At 33.4% G+C, this 14,959-nt stretch overlaps 1 protein-coding gene across 1 annotated transcript; it reads left to right on the plus strand.

Annotated features, from left to right (window-relative positions):
• Positions 1–9,456: 9,456 nt before the first annotated feature.
• Positions 9,457–10,724, plus strand: LOC134709265 (carbohydrate sulfotransferase 11-like). Its single transcript, XM_063569434.1, has one exon. It carries the CDS (start codon positions 9,705–9,707, stop codon positions 10,653–10,655), a length of 951 nt encoding a protein of 316 aa, XP_063425504.1. The 5' UTR covers positions 9,457–9,704; the 3' UTR covers positions 10,656–10,724.
• The last annotated feature ends 4,235 nt before the right edge of the window (positions 10,725–14,959 follow it).

Raw genomic sequence — 14,959 nt, forward strand, 5'->3', positions numbered from 1 at the left:
GCTTCAGATAAAGACAAGAGGATCAAAGAAACATATTTATTTATTGAATTACATGTATATTGATAATATTCCTTCCAATAACAATCCGAGCTTAACTGATTGGTACCCATGAATATATCATGAACTAGAGATTCAGAAACTACAGATACAGCTTTTCAACTTCATTTCTAGACATCCACTCAGAATTAGACAACAGCGGTCGTCTCAGTACCCGAATCTATGACAAATAAGACTATATTAAAGAGCTCGCACCTGTTACTTAGACTTAAGACTTTAGACTTTAAATATAAATAAAGACCCAGAGTTTGGTCAACGTTCTTTTTCACAAAAAGGTGAACCAGAAATACCAAACCCTGATTGATTCATATTCAGTGTTTACTTCAAAAATCAATACAATATGATATCGTTTCGATGTTGGGTATCTTTTTGTTTACTAACCAGTTTTCCCTTTATCTCTCTCCGTGCTATTATGTTTTTGTATGAGTTTTGACGTATTGTGCGTTTTTATGCATCTCACTGTCGTGTATTTGAATTTGGGCGTTCCTGGTGCAGGTAGATCCTAATGTGCGATTCGAAAGCAACAGAGCTTTACAGTGTTATTTGAATTTTGTTTATCCTTGTATTCATATTTTTCCCCAATTTGTTATCGGCGTCTTTGTCTATTTACCATCAACTACAAGAAGCATTTTTGTTCACTTCGTTGTCATATTAACTTCAAACTACAAAGTTTTTTATGTATTTCCCCTTTGTAAATATGCATTGGAGTTCGGGTTTATGTTGTGCTATTTTACGCCGCTTTATAAAAGAGTAGTTGAAAACAACTTGCATCACTGGGTCGATACCTCTGCTGGTGGACTATCAGTTCCAAAGGGTATCATCAGCTCAGTAGTCAGTACTTCGGTACTGAAAAGATTTAACAAATTTTACTCAAATTGTCCGGTCATAAATTTTGGAGTTATTTAGAAACTAAGGTTTCAACTCCCTCAGGCAAAGTTGACTTCAGATGAATTTGGCTATTTATTTTAGGTATTTTTTACATATAGATCTTCAACGGTTTCGGTACTTATACATCTTCGGATTTCAAATGTTTGCTTTGAGCGTTCCTGATGAAGGTAAATAGAAAAAAAGCGCTTCGGACGCAAGAAATTATTAAACGTGTTGTTTTCAATTTTTTTGCATCAATTGTTTTGATTTTTTTTTTATTCTTTGAACTTGGTAAATTCTGAATATAAATGAAACCGGTTTTGCTGTCAATTGTATATTTCTCACACGATTATTTTTGTGCCACGTGAAGGGGGTATCCCAATTTATAAGAGCGGAAATAGATTTACGATGCTTATTTATAATAATATATACATGTCCATAAACTCCTATGTGTTAATGCATTTCTAAATTTGTTGGCTTTTCTTTTTCGTAGCAGTTAGTGTTTCTGTTGTTCCGTTGTTTTTCTCTTTTAGTTGATGTGTTTCTTCTGTTTTGGTAATAATCCGGATTTGTTTCAGTTAAACTGATGTATGACTTTTGAACAGCGTAATACTACTGTTACGTTCATTTTACATCAAAGAGATGTATAACAAGATATCCATGTGCACATTTGTAAATAGAAGGTTTTAAATGAGACAACAGTATTATTTTTTATTATGCCATTTGAAAAAATCAATAATTGCGTTTTAGTTAATTGCGGTTAAGTTGTTGGTCAAAGTATGATATGTCTTTACACGTTTGAATGTGTGCCATGTGCTTTATATCGACATGGCTTGGGATCATAACCTGTTTTTTATGCCCCACCTACGATAGTAGAGGGGCATTACGTTTTCTGGTCTGTTGCTCCGTTCGTTCGTCCGTCCGTCCGTCCGTCCGTTCGTTCGTCCCCAGGTTAAAGTTTTTGGTCTAGGTAGTTTTTGATGAAGATGAAGTCCAATCAACTTGAAACGTAGTATACTTATTGCTTGTGATATGATCTTTCTAATTTTAAAGCCAAATTAGACCTTTGACCCCAATTTCACGGTCAACTGAACATGTAAAATGAAAGTGGGATTTTCAGGCTAAAGTTTTTGGTCAAGGTAGTTTTTGATGAAGCTGAAGTCCAATCAACTTGAAACTTAGTACACTTGATACTTATGATATGATATTTCTAATTTTAAAGCCAAATTAGACTTTTGATTCCAATTTCACGGTCCATGGAACATGGAAAATGATAGTGCCAGTGGGGCATCCGTGTACTTTGGACACATTCTTGTTTTTTAATGTTCGTCAATGTGTGTGTATTGGCTTTCATTTTTTGGTGGTTTGTTTTGTATATGCGACTCTTTGTATTTCTTTTGTTCTTATTACGTCACTCTTTACTTTAAAAGATCCCGTCAGTATTTTTTTGGTCTATTTTATGTCATTATGATATATTTCTATTGTGAATTACTATATACGTTGAACCACAAACGTCAACATCATTCAATCGCGTAGTGGAATTAACTATTTTTGGATTCTCATAAATTCTGCCTATAACTTTTGGACTAGTTTAAATCTCGGTCTATTTCTGTAATTTGTTCTTACATATTTTTGATTTTTTAACTCTGTACGCTCACATTGCCTATGCAAATTTTAAAACTGTTTGTATGCACATTGAACGACAAATTTATGTGACGTATAAAAATTTTATGACGTCAGACACTCGAGTCAATCCATGTGTTCGTAGATAGATGTTTTTTTGTTCTGTTAAATTGTCCCTTTTTAAATTGTTATGCGATGATGACTGATGTACCCATATTTTGACTATTTTATTAATTGTGACTGTTTATGTAACGCATCATGTAAATATAACGGAATTTGATGAGACTGTTATTAAAGAGAGAGGGTAAGCGCTATAGAATCAGGTTTAATCCACCATTTTCTACATTTGAAAATGCCTGTACCAAGTCAGGAATATGACAGTTCTTGTCTATTCGTTTTTGATGCGTTTTGTTATTTGATTTTGCCATGTGATTATGGACTTTTCGAATTGATTTTCCTCTTGAGTTCAGTATTTTTGTGATTTTACTTTTTTTTATATCGACATGGCTTGAGACTATAACCTGTTTTGTTCGAATGTATCATTCATTTTACTTTACTTGCATGTGTTCCTTGGTCAAATGCATAAACCACCCTTATTTTGATTTCACAAACAACAATGACAAGTTTCTTTGTTCAACTGTTATTTGGCCTTACTTTTTGGAATTTTGGATCCTCAATGCCTTCAACTTTGTACTTGTTTAGCTTTATAAATGATTTGAAATGAGCGTCACTGATGAGTCTTGTGTAGATGAAACGCGCGTCTGACGTAGTACTATATTACAATCCTGGTACCTTTATAACTATTCTATAGATACCAACTATTGCTAGAGGCAGAGTATCTTTAACGATTAAATTAGAATCATATTCAAAACAGTGTGACTGACGACCTAAATTATACATTGACTGACACAGATTATGCAAACGTGTGTCGGTAATGACCACTGCTCACTACTAACTTATTACAGAATTAAAAATGTGGGGTCACCAAAGGTTTTTTACGCTCTTTAATAATAAAATAATTCGAAAAATTAATCAGGAATAACCTTTATGTTTTGATTAATATTATTGATATAAATCAAAACATCGTTTTATTCCTGATTAGTTTTTCGAATTACTTTATTTGGTTGTTGATAACCTTTTGTGACCCCACAGTTTCAATGTCTTTAACAAGTACAAAGTGGGCAGTGGTCGTTACAGACAAACGTTCACATAACCTGTCCCAGTCAATGGGATGAATTAGGTCGTCAAGCAATGGCCACAGCCACACTGTTATGAATATGATTCTATGTCGTTTTAACGAATGACCAAATAGCTATAACGAGTAATATAAATCGTTTTAACGAGTGACCAAGTATTTACGACTTACCAAAATCGCTACAACGAGTTGTCTAAGTCATGACACGAGTAAAACATGTTTGATAATGGAATAGTTTTTTTGTTATAGCGAGTTAGCAAAGTCGAGGGGCTTGGTTCTAAAAAGTACCATCAGACATGTTTGAAGAAATATCTTACGATATGTATATCCTACCCTGGATCAACCTATGATACCTCTAACATTTTAAATAAAATGTGTTCTAAGTCCTAATCAGGGTCTTCATAGGACTATTCTGCATGATATATATGCGTTGTATGTAAAACATTCTGTCTTCCTCTACATTAGATTTATTTATCTATTGATTATTACAGGGAGAATAATAGCTGTTAACAATGATATTAACAGTAATAACATACACACAAAGAAGATGAAAAAAATTTATTCTCTTTCATCTAGCAATTGATAAACCTTATGTAGAAATTTGTAAATTTCTTCGATTTCAATATCGATTGTGTTATCGCACGTAGATAATAATGCAGTAAAACTGGAGTGAGATATACTAACATAAACTAAATGTTCTGTCGCATTTACTGCTGAAGTAGGTAATTAAAGGTAAGTTAATTGATTTTTTTTAATTCATCTTTATTCGTCATTTGCTGAGAATATTCATTTACTTTCAAGATGGTTGTGGAAATGCCAAATATGATAAAAAGAGTAACAAATAAACCTTGAGTAAATTGATACAAGAAAGAAGATTTCATACTTTTTTCATATCACAAATTGTTAAAGCAATTTTGATGGGAAAAAGGAATAGAATAATACCGGTATGCAATCATGATTTTGTTTTAGGAACGATTTAACGAAAGAGAAATCCTATTAGTTACATAGTGTTCTAATGACCTAAAACGGTTTATATGGATTCCCTATGGAATTACTGACCCCATATATACCGTATTACGTCACAAGCACACTATGTAACAAATTGATCTTGACGACTATCTTAACGTGTGAAATTTAGACTAGGGACCTTTCAAAATTAGCATGTCTTCAATACTGTTAGTAATAAGAAACTACTTGCATCGATCCTACAAAAACAGATGCCAACAATAACCACTTGTTGGGTATAAATTTGTTTTACGAATTTATTTCAATCTTAATCATCAAATTCTTTGAACCTTTTAAGATTTTTTTCTCAGTACTGTTTTGTTTTTATGAAGGGACGCAACACCATTACTTAAAGTGTATGAAATTAGCTTAGCCTTCCTTTTAACCTAATATGGAATATAAAGGGACGCAAAACTACTACTACTCGTGTATAAAATAAGCCCCGCCTCCCTTCTTACCTAATTGGATATATACACGGTCTCCACGCGGACGCTTTTAACCAATCATATTCCTAGAATTCCTAGAATTCCTGTATAGGAGGTAAGATAAATATTATTATTTGAGAGGATCTTGATTAAAGTAATAATATGTTGTGTTACGAACGTCCTTCTTTAAGAAAAATGGACGCAGTTGTGAGATATGGCAGAGTCCTTGCTTTTGGATTTGTTACGTATACGGTTTTGGTTATTTATCTGAATTTTCAAACAAGAGGTAAAACAAAATCTACTTTATTTTGACATGTTTGTTACTTTCATAAAGATATAAAATGAGTCCTTTTTACACTGTTAAAATGTTAACCTTGAACTGTTGTAAAGAATCCAGAATAATAGCTGGATGTCTGAGAGATGCACAATTGGTTAAGTGATGTAAAATAAATGTTATGTTTGGACCAATGACGGTCATTTGCACCAAATTCAAAAGTTTATAGTTGGGCTAGTCACTCAATGTTCATGTAAATACGTGTAGGTAATAATCTATTCTACTTTATAGTCTATTAATATTTGATATGTAATTAATGTCATTCAATATATGACATGTTCTTTGTTATTTTTTTTAACTCCTACTGTTCCGTAAACAATGAGTGCCTGCTCCTGGTCATCATGGTGAGGTGGAATGTGAATTTTGAGTGAGAAGTAAGAAAAGTTTTTGAAACACGAAATTATATCTAAAAACTACTCGTGGGAAGGACAACTGATTGATTTTTCTCATATATTGTTTTTGGTTCTAACGTTACATCTCGTAGAACCATTGATATTGTGATACTGCCTGACCCTGATTGTAAACTCACTTTAATAATTTAGGGCTACACTTTTCTATTTAACCAAGCACGGATCAAAATTTGGTTGAGTTGTAGGTTTTATCTTGATAATGACAAACACTATTGCTTGCTTTAAAAAAAAAAATTCTCTAATAATAACTTCATATATTTCATGCCAAATTTTTATATTGGCTTTTATCTATTATTCAATTTAACAGGTAGAACAAAATTAATTAGTCAAAATGTAAACTTTTGATAACACATTCACGCTAAAGATTAAGCCCAAATGTCTTGCGCCTGGATGGCGATATCTAAAAGTAATATATTCATCTTACAAATTAAAAAAAACTAATTTCACTTCTTAAATAGTTGCAATTTGTGTGTCATTTAGCATAATTTCTTTTATTATTTTTAAATGCATGCATTTTTGATAGAACAAGTGATAATCTATATCAAAATCTCTTGGAAGATGTCCAAATATTAGTGCATACCATATACTTTTCTGTAAAATTTCAAAACCTTGAATGATGAATATATAGTTCATCTACGAATAGAAAAAAATACTTGCAATTGAAAAAAGTGATTAATTCCTTTTGTTTACCATAACATATGAATGTTTATATTTACTTTGCATTTAACTTCATCGTTTCAGAAACAAATTTCGAATGGCTTCTGAAAAATCACCGACGCAGTTTAAACCAGCCACAACAGAATGAAGTGTTGGTAAGTTCGAACAATTCCTTTCTATCTGCAACGTTTGTGTATACTTTGCTTAATTCGACCAGTAAACCTATAAGTTGAAGAATGAACCATTGTCATCACTTAGATAAAAATAAAAATGGAAATGGGGAATGTATCAAAGAGACAAAAGCCCAACAATGGAATAGACAACAGCCAGAGTCCATCAATGGGTCTTCAATGCAGCGAGAAACTCCCGCACCCGGAGCCGTCTTTCAGCTGGTTCTGAAACTATTTGTATACTAGTTCAGTGATAATGGACGTCATACTAAACTCTGAATTATACACAAGAACTACAATTTAAAATCATACAAGACTAACAAAGGCTAGAGGCTCCTGACTTGGAACAGGCGCAAAACTTAGGGGTTTAACATGTTTTTTGAGACCTCAACCCTCCCGCTATACATCTAACCATTGAAGTATATGTATCTGTTGTTTCCTTTATTACAAGATTGGTGGAAAAGATTCATACAAAATGGTCACAAAACTATGAAGCGAGAGGACATCATTCATATAGCGAAATATGAAGTGAAACGATAATGCTAGCTTCTTTTTAATTTTCATAAGACGCGAATGTATGAAGTCTTCCTCAGATAAATAAAGGATAAGTCGACGAAGAGCACAATTGCTGACTGTTTGTTGAAAACATGTCCTTCAAATACGTAACACATATGTTGTTAATATAAATTTTTTTAAGACTGAGATTGTTTTTGTATTACAATGTATGATTTGTCACTCCGTAATAAACCCATCATAGAAACCGGGATTAAAATTTTATAATTACGCCACGCGCGTTTCGTCTCAAAAAGACTCATCAGTGACGCTCGAATGATAACTCAAGTCAAAACAGAAGTGCTGATTACTGGGCTAGTGATATTCTCGGGGAAATAAATCTCCACCAGCAGTGGCATCGTCCCAGTGGTTGCAAATAAACTCGTCATAGATACCAGGATTCAAATTTTATAATTACGCCAGACGCGCGTTTCGTCTCCAAAAGACGCAGCCAATGTTTTTATCCACGTTATCGTTCTTTTTCATTAAATAATGTAAGACAGCTTGTCAATTAGTATTTATGCTTGGAATAGGAAATACCAAGAGGTACAATTGTATTTAAACGAGCAACACGACGGATGTCAAATGTGGAGCCGAATCTGCTTACCCTTCCGGAGCATCTGAAACCAACTTCAGTTTTGATGGGGTTCGTGTTGCTTAGTCTTTAGTTTTCGATGTTGCGTTTTGTGTGCTTTTATTTGTCTGTTTTTTTCTCTATTTTTAGCCATTGCGTTGTCAGTTTATTTTCGATTTATGAGTCTTTTGAAATCGTTTCTTTGAACAATGTTTTTGTATTTTTGATGGGGTTTGTGTTGCTCAGTCTCAAGTTTTTTATGTTGTGTTGACTTTTGTATGCTATTGCTGGTCTTTTTTTTTTGTTTTTTTCCATGGCGTTGTTAGTTTATGTTCGACTTATGAGTTTGAATGTCCTTTGTGTATCTTTCGCCTCTCTTGTATAAAGGTTAACACTAACTCATTAAATTCCGTCACCGTAGTCATACTAAAGTGCAACCGGAAGCAGGGAAATTCAGTACGTATGCACTCATTTTTTGTTCTCATCTAAGATTTCCCGGGGTATGTTAGAAAGATATCAGCCAATGAACAAGTTAATAATTGCTTGCTTGATTGAATCAAGAAACAGATACGGCCATGAATATTTTAAAGAAAATTAGGACACGAGGAAAAGTACCTATAATAAGAAAATCTTTAACGGTGGTAATCTAGATCTTTAACGATACTAAAATAAAGAAAGAGTGAGGTTTGAATGATTTTTTGAATGATTTTTATCGCACTATTTGTGCTCTCGCAAACCACAACTTACGAATAATTTAAGACGCATTTATATTTACTAGCCCTTGACATGTAAAATATAATAAAAATGAGTAAATCGTAGTGATGTATTCAGTAGACTTCAATTTGATCAATGATTTTTTCTTACTTTTAAGGGAATATGTCAAAAAGACAACAGCCCGACCAAAGAGCATAAAACATTCGAAGGTCATCACCATCAATGGGTTTTTAACGCAGCGAGAAAATTCCGCACCCTGAGTTAGGCCACCGCTGGTCCCTAACGAAAAAGTGTATTAGTTCAGTTAAAATGGACGGCATACTAAACTCTAAATCATATAAATGACCTAAAATAAAAAATAAATAAAAAAAAAAAACATTCAAGACTAACAAAGACCAGAGGCTCCGTATTTGGGACAAGCAACTTGTTCATGAATGATTGACATTTAGTTTATTGAATTGATAGAAAGTTAAACTTTTCCCTACTTACACCAATCAAGAACCAAATATTCAATTTTGTCCGATTCAAAAACAAAGTCGGACAGCTTTTTATAGTCTTATCAAGCTGTTTGTTATTGTCAAATTATATAATATCCAGTAAAATGATATTTGTACCCTTTAAATATCAGATTATTATCCGATTTTTTTTTATAATCTACTTTAGATTATCGTGTTATGTACTGTTTACCATTGTTTGAGTTTTGTCCTTTTTCTTTTTTAGCCATGGCGTTGGGAGTTTACTTTCGAATTTTGAGTTTGAATGTGTGTTTCGTGTCTTCCGCCTTTATTTGACGAAGAGTTGAACTGTTCGAAATTCTGATGATTCTAAGTATTTTAAAATCACCGACCCACGTCGGCCCTATGTACAATTTATTAACAGTACTGAGATTCCCATAGATAGATTGTGTAAAATGAAATATGTTTTTTTTTTAAGTTCATTTATTCACAACACTTACAATCTAAACCTTTTTGACAGAGTTTTCAACCGTGACGAAGGAAAATGAGATGTCTCAAGGAAACGGAGTAACAGAACGCTGTTGAAAAATCAACTATTCTTATGACCAGAAGATTCCTGATAACAGGTTTAGACACAGTCTTCTACCACTAAAAAAGTACAATGTTATGTTTTGTAGAGTACCAAAAGGGGCATCAACATTTTGGACACGATTATTGGTGTGTTTAGAAAGAGATATATGGAAACCACTCTTTGTGTTTAAACCAAAGGATGACAGTGTAACAGTAAAACATAACTTTAATAATTTGTCTGTGCAAAAGACATATGAATTAGTGAAGAATACAAAAAACCTGATGTTAAGTAGAAATCCCTTTTCAAGAGTATTTTCGTTCTACGTAGATAAACTCTTTTCTCCTAATCCATTTTTTTGGAATGATCTTGGTATTGGAATAACTAAACGAAGCCGAGGAATTGCAACATGTGGACATGACGTGGCATTTAAAGAGTTTGTAGATTATATTATTAATACTCCATCTAGCCTGAGAGAGTACCATGTCATGCCTACCAATGACATTTGCCGTCCGTGTAAAATTCATTACAGTTTTATTGGCAAAATGGAAAATTTTGAAAACGACGTTTTTAGAATACTTAAAGAAATTGGTGCGGAATCATATCCTTATTTTTCAGAAAATTTTAAGAAAGAATATACATCGGACGCTATTCATGATATTGTACAAGCTTATTTTGCATATCGAATGGAATCAGATAAATGTATAGACCGCCATACTGGAATAAAACGTGTTTGGCTGAAGTTACAAATAAGAGGATTCGTTTCACAAACAATCCCAGTACCTTTCACACCAAAAGAATCACAGACTCTCACGTTTTCACAATTACTAGATACTATTTTGAAAGCACGTGATGTCTCTTTTAATGAAGATTTGAGGGATCAAAAGGCAACATTTTTCAAAGATGCATATTCAAGCGTTCCTTTAGATACAATGACAAAGCTTCAAAAAGTGTATAAAGAGGATTTTTTAATATTTAACTATGAATCGTTCCCTAAAAGTTTGTTCACAGCAAAAAGAAACACTACAAAAGATATATTTATTGTTTAAAACATATTTTTTATTAGAGAAGACTTTAATAGATGATATTGTTCGTGTAAAGAAACCATATTTCATACGAAAAACGCAATCGTCATTTGCTAATAAAATTAATACACTGAATCAATCATACAAATCAAACCTGTATAACATACTGTTCTTGTATATGTCTTTGTAAATGATTAAAAACCTTTACTGAATAGTTCGTTTTTATAACAACATCCTTTTGAAGTGACTCAGTAACTATACATCCCGTCAGTATGTTATTGTTATATGGTCATATGCCATTATATTGTTCTAAGTTGACATAAATGTGTGATGTTATAGTGATTAATATTATGACACAATGTTGACTGTTTGGTTGAGGTAAAATGATAAATACAAAATAACCACTTGCTGTTTTGACTGTAGTTTTATTTTATTTCCATATATCCTTACCTGGGACAGTGGTGTAACAATACAACATAAGAATGAAATATGAAAACTAGTTGAAAAAGACATAACTCATTAGATTGATATATATAATAGAGATAAGTCTAACTTTATATCTGTGTGTGACTTCTAACACAAAAAATATTCAAATTATGAAATTACTCAAGAGTATTATCAAAGCACGTGACATATCTGAAAAAGAAGACATGAAAGCCCAAAAGACAATGTTTATTACACAGGCAGTCTCATTATGACCCTTGGATACCATGTTTAAGCTCCAATCAGTATACAAAAAGAATCTATTCGACTATGATCGCTTTCCTGAATATTTGTTTGGACCAAGACGAAACAGTACAATAGATATATTTTGTTTAGATAAAAAACTTTAAAAAACCGCAATTGATATAACAATCGATGTCTTTTTCCATGGAAATTATTTAAGACCAACTGTCTGTAATCAACAACTCCACAAATCTAAATAAAAACAGACATGCATAGGTTTTACAAACTTAAACCAACAAAATACAAAAACATGGGGATAACAGGTCTTAATTTTGGCATTCTAATTGTTGAAATTAAAATTTTGATAGTCCTTAAATACAAAGTATTTAAGGAATAACAGTACTGTAGTTGAAGAGTTGCCACCGTCAATTGTAGATTTGACGGTCGCAAATGCAGTTTTACTGGCGACGCGTAGCGGAGACAGTAAAACGGAGATTTGCGACCGTCAAATCAAAATTGACGGTGGCAACTCTTCAACTAAAGTACTGTTATTCCGATTCTAATGCATTTCAAAAAGGAATAATACGATAAAACCTGGAAAAATGTCTAAATTTGACAAATAAAAAAAATCCGCGAACCTTCATGAATGATTTTGGCGCAAAAGCGTTATGGGTAAACGTGACGTCATACGAATGAAAACTTACAAACTGGAGGTTATTACGTTACCTGTACGCTTCGAATTCGGATAAAATAACATTAAAAACGGCGAATTGGAGGTAGGTGTTGTTTTATTTTCGATTATATAGTAGTAATCGAACATTTGTTGATTCGATCATTTCAAAATGGTTGTTCCTCCTTAGTTACGCCTAGTCAACTGTGGATTTGACGGCAACTTTTAGCCAATGAAAAACAATGTGACATACAAATTGCATTAGAATTACTAGTATATGATAAAATCCTAAAAATCTGAATTTTTAACTTGATACTAAAACGTCATAAAAATGTGTGAAAAACTCATTTCATTCCACTTTCAGATATATTGAAGATGTCTTGTCACTAACTAACTTACATTTCAGTGAGTGCTTGTATCGGATGTATCACGTAAAACACAAAAATAGGAATACTACCGCATAAAATGATAGATTGGTTCGAATATTTCACGTTAAACTTGAAAACAAGGATACTACCGCACAAAATGATGACTTGGTTCGAATATATCAAGTTGAACTTTAAAAAAAAGGATACTACCGCACAAAATAATGTCTTGGTTCGGACATATTACGCTGAACCTATATATGAGGATACTACCGTAACAAAAAGATCTGCTTTATATCTTCATTTGTTTATTTAGTCTCCCAAACAAAGTTTGGAGACTTATTGTTTTTGCTCAGTTCTTATTATTTTTATTATTCTTCTTCTTCTTCTTCCTCTTCTTCTTCTTCCGCCGCTTAAAAAAATGAACTTGTCCGCAGCGGTTCTCCAAAACCGCTTGTCAGATTGACTTAGGATTTCATAAAATGGTAGACTAATATGTCTAGGTGAGCCATCAATCTTTCGTTTGTGCATTGGGGTCTATTAAGGGGTATTTTTTTTGTGGGGGGGGGGTAGAAAGCAGGGAGGGTTTTACTATAGAACCCTATGGGATTTTATTTTCAAAATTTTTTAAATGAATATAACTTGAAAACTATAAGTGATAGATACGTACAGTCTTCAGAAATGATTATAGGACAATAAAATAAATCACATGAAATATAGGGGGATGCCCTGGGGGGTCACCCCACCCCCTTCAATTTGAGAATGTGCTATTATCTTGTAAACGGTCCAGATCCCCACCCCTAAACCATATATATTCTTGTAGGGGACAATAAAACAAATCAAATGAAATAAAAGGGAAGTCCCTAGGGGGTCACCCCGCCCTCTCTTGTTGGAAAATTGTAAACGGTCCAGATCCCCACCCCTAAACCATATATATATTCTTGTAGGGGACAATAAAACAAATCAAATGAAATAAAGGGGAAGTCCCTAGGGGGTCACCCCACCCCCTCTTGTTTGAAAACTTGTAAACGGTCCAGATCCCCACCCCTAAACTATATATATTCTTGTATGGGACAATGAAACAAATCACAGGTAATTAGATTGAAGTTCCAGGGAGTCACCCCCTCCCCGTTCAATTTGAGAATGTACTATTCTCTTGTAAACAGTCCAGATCCCCACCCCTTAACCATATATATTCTTGTAGGAGACAATAAAACAAATCAAATGAAATAAAAGGGAAGTCCCTAGGGGGTCACCCCAACCCCTCTTGTTTGAAAACTTGAAAACGGTCCAGATCCCCACCCCTAAACCATATATGTTCTTGTATGGGACAATAAAACAAATCACATGAAATTAGATGGAAGTTCCTGGGGTCACCCCCACCCCGTTCTATTTGAGAATGTACTATTAACTTGTAAACAGTCTAGATTCCCACCCCATAACCATATATATTCTTGTAGGGGACAATAAAACAAATCAAATGAAATAAAAGGGAAGTCCATAGGGGTCACCCCAACCCCTCTTGTTTGAAAACTTGTAAACAGTCCAGATCCCCACCCCTTAACCATATATTTTCTTGTAGGGGACACTACAAATCAAATGAAATGTAGGTAAAGTCCCTTGGGGTCACCACCTGCCCCTCTTGTTTGAAAACTTTTAAATGGTTGAGATCCCTACTCGTAAGCCATATATATTCTTGTATGGAACAAAAAAATCAAATCAAATGAACATTGGACCATATGAATGGGGAGTTACCGGAGCTTTGTTTGGGAGACTTCGTAACAGCATCCTGTTACAATTACTTCTTGTTGATAATGAATATGATGGCTAACTCAAAAATAGAAACATCTATAAAAAAAAGTTATCTTATTAGCAGTTCCATTGTCAACGTCCCATTTCTAAGCAGTACAATACCATCCGGCCCATCGTAGAGCATAAGCATTTTTAAATTCATAGACAGGGGTTTTCTGTAGATACAAAAACTGTTCTGACAGAGTAATGAAAAGAAAGACTGAAATTGATACTTTAAACTTTAACCTTTAGGGTCACGAATTGATTGACCAATACGACGTGTATATGTCTCATATCACACAGAAGACATGTATCTTACAAATACACGACAGGAAATAACCTCAAAAGTGACCATCCAATAAAATTTAGATTTCCTATAACCTTAAATACCATAGAAGGTTAGCAACTATCTTTGCATTTTGTTTAATATCTGGTCAACCTTATCAGAATAAGCTTGATTGACAGGATGGCTGTTAGTTAAGTAACGTATAAAAGTAACCAATATTCATCGTTTCTACAATGTATCATTTATAACATTTCCTCACAACATTAAAAAGAAACGTTCCTAGAACGTTGACCTGTATCGTTTCATTTTCACGAATTGATTGACCAATACGACGTGTATACGTCTCATATCACACATAAGACACGTATCTTACAAATACACGACAGGAAATAACCTCAAAAGTGACCATCCAATAAAATTTAGATTTCCTATAACCTTAAATACCATAGCAGGTTAGCAACTATCTTTGCATTTTGTTTAACATCTGGTCAACCTTATCAGAATAAGCTTGATTGAAAGGATGGCTGTTAGTCAAGTAACGTTTAAAAGT

Source organism: Mytilus trossulus, chromosome 3, assembly GCF_036588685.1.
Source record: "Mytilus trossulus isolate FHL-02 chromosome 3, PNRI_Mtr1.1.1.hap1, whole genome shotgun sequence".
Taxonomy (NCBI): domain Eukaryota; kingdom Metazoa; phylum Mollusca; class Bivalvia; order Mytilida; family Mytilidae; genus Mytilus; species Mytilus trossulus.